The following is a 5,780-nucleotide window of genomic DNA, read 5'->3' on the forward strand; positions in this document are numbered from 1 at the left end:
GCCTCTTCAATGCAGTTCTCGCCCCCTCCTGGCACCACTTCGACTCCAGACAGAACTCCATGGCCGCTCGATTCTGGCAATCGCTCCTGGCCTTCTATGGCCGTTTGGGTTCTGGTCATCGCTCCTACTTCGTCATTTCTATTGCACGTTCCCGCCGTGCCGCTTCCGTAGCCATTAGAAGTCTGCCTCTGCAGCTCTATGCGCCACCTCTTGGGTTCTCCAGGCTGTCTATTCGTGCCGGACTTTACTCCCCTTTTCCTGACCTTTTCCATCGAAGGCCGAGCAGGTATTCCCTCCTCATGACTTGGGAGGCCTGCCTTTGGCTCCCTCTGTAGCCGAGCAGGTGCCCCCATCATGACTTGGGAGGCCTTCCTCCGGCTCCCTCTGTAGCTGAGCAGGTGCTCCCTTTCCATGCCTTGGGAGGCCTTCCTCCGGCTCCCTCTGTAGCCGAGCAGGTGCTCCCTTTCCATGCCTTGGGAGGCCTTCCTCCGGCTCCCTCTGTAGCCGAGCAGGTGGTCCCTTTCCATGCCTTGAGAGGCATTCCTCCGGCTCCCTCTGTAGCTAAGCAGGTGCTCCCTTTCCGTGCCTTGGGAGGCCTTCCTCCGGCTCCCTCTGTAGCCGAGCAGGTGCTCCCCCATCAGGACTTGGGAGGCTTTCCTTCGGCTCCCTCTGTAGCCGAGCAGGTGCTCCCTTTTCATGCCTTGGGCGGCCTTCATCCAACTCCTCGCTCGTTCCTGGCCTCACGCCCGATGTCGTCGCTGCTTCTAGTACCAGTTCCGCCTCGCCGCAGCGTATTGTGGTATTCATCGCCCCCAAAAAATCCATACCCAGGATTACATGGTCCAGCATTGAAGGCATGATGAGCATCGTCATGCTGATCGTTTTTCCCCCTAAGCTGACGTCTACTCTCAAAGCCTTTCCTACCTCTAGGGTGGACCCATCTGCCAGGTGGATACGTGCCTGTATTTCCTCCGCTCTTCCCCGGATCGTCCATTTGCGTACGCAGTCCTCACTCATGAAGCTACGAGTGGCTCCAGTATCGATCGTGGCGGGCATCGTTCGTCCGCCAATCTCTACCGTAGCGACGATCCGGCCACCGTCCACCTTCAGGGGGTGTCCTATTGCTGCGTTCCGCGTGTATTGGCGCCGACCCGATCCTGGTCCGGACGACGCCGTTGCCCGTTTCCCGTCTCCGCGCGGTGGCAACATTACCGACTACTTCGGCCCCGGCTTCCACATACCCAACAAAATAAGACAGGGGCGTTGGGACATTCCCTGGCAAAATGCCCCTCTTGTGCGCACCTACGACACGCCCGTCGCGGATCATATCCGTTCCCGGCCTCTTGGCTCATCATCTGATGGGCCACCTCTGCGTGAGTTGCAGCGGGTTGTCCACAACGGTCGTCCCGGATCCGCTGGGAGCAGACCAGAACGGATTGAGATGTCCCGAGGACTGCGCCGTCTTCGCTCACTCTGCACTATTTGAACTAGAGACACCCTGACCCGAGGGTTGGCTGCCTGAGTACTCCGCCCTCTGCCTCACGACGGTCTCGTATTAATCGGCCAGTTGAGCTAGTTGGGATAGGGTAGAAAAGTCTTGGTGCATAAGAGCCCTCAGCTCTATCAAATATTCCTTGAACGCTTCACCTACGCGTTGCCTCCGGGATCGGATCTCGTCCTCAACCCTCTCGAAGTAACGAGGGGCAAGAAAAACTCCAAGAAATCCCTCCTAAGCACGCCCCACGGCACATCCCTTAGCCCACTGCTCAGAAACCAACGAGCAGCCCTATCACAGAATACCTCGCTGATTGCCCTGGGCATACGGTCGAGGGCTATACCATAGGTGATAGCGCGCTCCTCGAGGTCCTCTAAGAACCCAAGGGAGTCGGAGCGTCCATCGTACCTCATACCCCACTTCCGAACTTGCTCCGGGACATTGGGAAGTGGCCTCGCCTCCGATGGATGGTGTGGCCTAGGGTAGCAGGGACCACCACCCGGTTGAACAGGGGACCTCCCCACCTTTGCGTTGACCGCAGTAGCGAGAGGTCTTCATTTCCACCGAGAGCAGGAACTGCCTCCACGCCCGAGACGGTCAAACTCGGGGTGGGCGCCTGCAAAAGCCCGTACAGCTGGGAGCTTCTGAGGTCAGGTTCCGACTTTTGCCGTGGCCGTCCACCAAAGTCGGGTGGGACGCCCCAAGATGGCGGCTCAAGAGTTTTAGCATACTGGGATTCCAGCTCGGCGAGCCGAGCCCAAATCATAGTCGAATGACCGCCCTCCTGCAAGTAGGTGGACAGCCGCTTACGTAGCTCCTCCACGCGCCCCTCCTTTTCCAGCCCAAACTCCTGGGCGATCGCCACTAACTCCTCTTTGCGTCGCTGGTGAATCCAGCGGACGCCTACCTCCGGGTTTTGGCACTCACCTGCCTCCATCCTTTATTATATACTTCCTTGCTAGTCGACGTCGCTGTTTCCCTCTCTTCCCGTTCTAGGGGTTCCGTCGGTCCCTTTACTATTCCTCTCTCCTTTTCTTAGTGTTGGTGTCTTTTCACTTTTTTTTTTTTTTTTAATTTTTTTTTTTTTTTTTTTGGTTTAATAAACTTTATTTATAAAATAAAATTTTATTATTATTTACTTAAAGGGTGACCACTTCACTGCCCTCGACAGGTGTACTCGCGAATTCAACTTTTTCACCGCGCTTGAGTTGGATTCGCCCCACTGTACAACCGCTGCCGCGACGCCTTAACGGTCCTTCGACGCCGACGTCTACTGCGGCGCGCGTGCGGGCATCCGTGTGCGAGCGTGGTCTCGAAGGATTCGGTGCTCCGCGATGTGCGAGATTCCCTGCAGCCCCTCGAAGAGAGCCAGCTCTGACTCAGGAACTCCCTCAGTTCTGGATCCAGATCCGCTGGCCACTCCGCCTCTTCAATGCAGTTCTCGCCCCCTCCTGGCACCACTTCGACTCCAGACAGAACTCCATGGCCGCTCGATTCTGGCAATCGCTCCTGGCCTTCTATGGCCGTTTGGGTTCTGGTCATCGCTCCTACTTCGTCCTTTCTCTTGCACGTGTCCGCCGTGCCGCTTCCGTAGCCATTAGAAGTCTGCCTCTGCAGCTCTATACGCCACCTCTTGGGTTCTCCAGGCTGTCGATTCGTGCCGGACTTTACTCCCCTTTTCCTGACCTTTTCCATCGAAGGCCGAGCAGGTACTCCCTCCTCATGACTTGGGAGGCCTGCCTTTGGCTCCCTCTGCAGCCGAGCAGGTGCCCCAATCATGACTTGGGAGGCCTTCCTCCGGCTCCCTCTGTAGCTGAGCAGTTGCTCCCTTTCCATGCCTTGGGAGGCCTTCCTCCGGCTCCCTCTGTAGCCGAGCAGGTGCTCCCTTTCCATGCCTTGGGAGGCCTTCCTCCGGCTCCCTCTGTAGCCGAGCACGTGGTCCCTTTCCATGCCTTGAGAGGCCTTCCTCCGGCTCCCTCTGTAGCTGAGCAGGTGCTCCCTTTCCGTGCCTTGGGAGGCCTTCCTCCGGCTCCCTCTGTAGCCGAGCAGGTGCTCGCCCATCATGACTTGGGAGGCTTTCCTCCGGCTCCCTCTGTAGCCGAGCAGGTGCTCCCTTTTCATGCCTTGGGCGGCCTTCCTCCAACTCCTCGCTCGTTCCTGGCCTCACGCCCGATGTCGTCGCTGCTTCTAGTACCAGTTCCGCCTCGCCGCAGCGTATTGTGGTATTCATCGCCCCCAAAAAATCCATACCCAGGATTACATGGTCCAGCATTGAAGGCATGATGAGCATCGTCATGCTGATCGTTTTTCCCCCTAAGCTGACGTCTACTCTCAAAGCCTTTCCTACCTCTAGGGTGGACCCATCTGCCAGGCGGATACGTGCCTGTATTTCCTCCGCTCTTCCCCGGATCGTCCATTTGCGTACGCAGTCCTCATTCATGAAGCTACGAGTGGCTCCGGTATCGATCGTGGCGGGCATCGTTCGTCCGCCAATCTCTACCGTAGCGACGATCCGGCCACCGTCCACCTTCAGGGGGTGTCCTATTGCTGCGTTCCGCGTGTATTGGCGCCGACCCGATCCTGGTCCGGACGACGCCGTTGCCCGTTTCCCGTCTCCGCGCGGTGGCAACATAACCGACTACTTCGGCCCCGGCTTCCACATACCCAACAAAATAAGACAGGGGCGTTGGGACATTCCCTGGCAAAATGCCCCTCTTGTGCGCACCTACGACACGCCCGTCGCGGATCATATCCGTTCCCGGCCTCTTGGCTCATCATCTGATGGGCCACCTCTGCGTGAGTTGCAGCGGGTTGTCCACAACGGTCGTCCCGGATCCGCTGGGAGCAGACCAGAACGGATTGAGATGTCCCGAGGACTGCGCCGTCTTCGCTCACTCTGCACTATTTGAACTAGAGACACCCTGACCCGAGGGTTGGCTGCCTGAGTACTCCGCCCTCTGCCTCACGACGGTCTCGTATTAATCGGCCAGTTGAGCTAGCTGGGATAGGGTAGAAAAGTCTTGGTGCATAAGAGCCCTCAGCTCTATCAAATATTCCTTGAACGCTTCACCTACGCGCTGCCTCCGGGATCGGATCTCGTCCTCAAGCCTCTCGAAGTAACGAGGGGCAAGAAAAACTCCAAGAAATCCCTCCTAAGCACGGCCCACGGCACATCCCTTAGCCCACTGCTCAGAAACCAACGAGCAGCCCTATCACAGAATACCTCGCTTATTTGGCCGTGGCATACGGTCGAGGGCTATACCATAGGTGATAGCGCGCTCCTCGAGGTCCTCTAAGAACCCAAGGGGGTCGTAGCGTCCATCGTACCTCATACCCCACTTCCGAACTTGCTCCGGGACATTGGGAAGTGGCCGCGCCTCCGATGGATGGTGCGGCCTAGTGTAGCAGGGACCACCACCCGGTTCAACAGGGGACCTCCCCACCTCTGCGTTGACCGCAGTTGCTCGGCGATCTTCATTTCCACCGAGAGCAGGAACTGCCTCCACGCCCGAGACGGTCAAACTCGGGGTGGGCGCCTGCAAAAGACCGTACAGCTGGAAGCTTCTGAGGTCAGGTTCCGACTTTTGCCGTGGCCGTCCACCAAAGTTGGGTGGGACGCCCCAAGAAGGCGGCTCAAGAGTTTTAGCATACTAAGATTCCAGCTCGGCGAGCCGAGCCCAAATCCCAGTCGAATGACCGCCCTCCTGCACGTAGGTGGACAGCCGTTTACGTAGCTCCTCCACGCGCCCCTCCTTTTCCAGCCCAAACTCCTGGGCGATCGCCACTAACTCCTCTTTGCGTCGCTGGTGAATCCAGCGGACGCCTACCCCCGGGTTTTGGCACTCACCTGCCTCCATCCTTTATTATATACTTCCTTGCTAGTCGACGTCGCTGTTTCCCTCTCTTCCCGTTCTAGGGGTTCCGTCGGTCCCTTTACTATTCCTCTCTCCTTTTCTTAGTGTTGGTGTCTTTTCACTTTTTTTTTTAAATATTTTTTTTTTTTTTTTTTTTTTTGGTTTAATAAATTTTATTTATAAAATAAAATTTTATTGTTTTTTACTTAAAGGGTGACCACTTCACTGCCCTCGACAGCTGTACTCGCGAATTCAACTTTTTCACCGCGCGTGAGTTGGATTCGCCCCACTGTACAACCGCTGCCGCGACGCCTTAACGGTCCTTCGACGCCGACGTCTACTGCGGCGCGCGTGCGGGTATCCGTGTGCGAGCGTGGTCTCGACGTCGCCCGGCTGGCGCGCGCGCGCTGTACTCTCACGACCGACCGTTA

At 57.2% G+C, this 5,780-nt stretch overlaps 1 protein-coding gene across 1 annotated transcript; it reads right to left on the reverse strand.

The window, feature by feature from the left end:
• Positions 1–561: 561 nt before the first annotated feature.
• Positions 562–1,209, reverse strand: LOC138911542 (uncharacterized). The gene has a single exon (XM_070210876.1). The coding sequence runs from the start codon at positions 1,207–1,209 to the stop codon at positions 562–564; it is 648 nt and encodes a 215-aa protein (XP_070066977.1).
• Positions 1,210–5,780: the final 4,571 nt, after the last annotated feature.

Source organism: Drosophila virilis, unplaced genomic scaffold (assembly GCF_030788295.1).
Source record: "Drosophila virilis strain 15010-1051.87 unplaced genomic scaffold, Dvir_AGI_RSII-ME tig00001507, whole genome shotgun sequence".
In the NCBI taxonomy this organism is placed as follows: Eukaryota; Metazoa; Arthropoda; class Insecta; order Diptera; family Drosophilidae; genus Drosophila; species Drosophila virilis.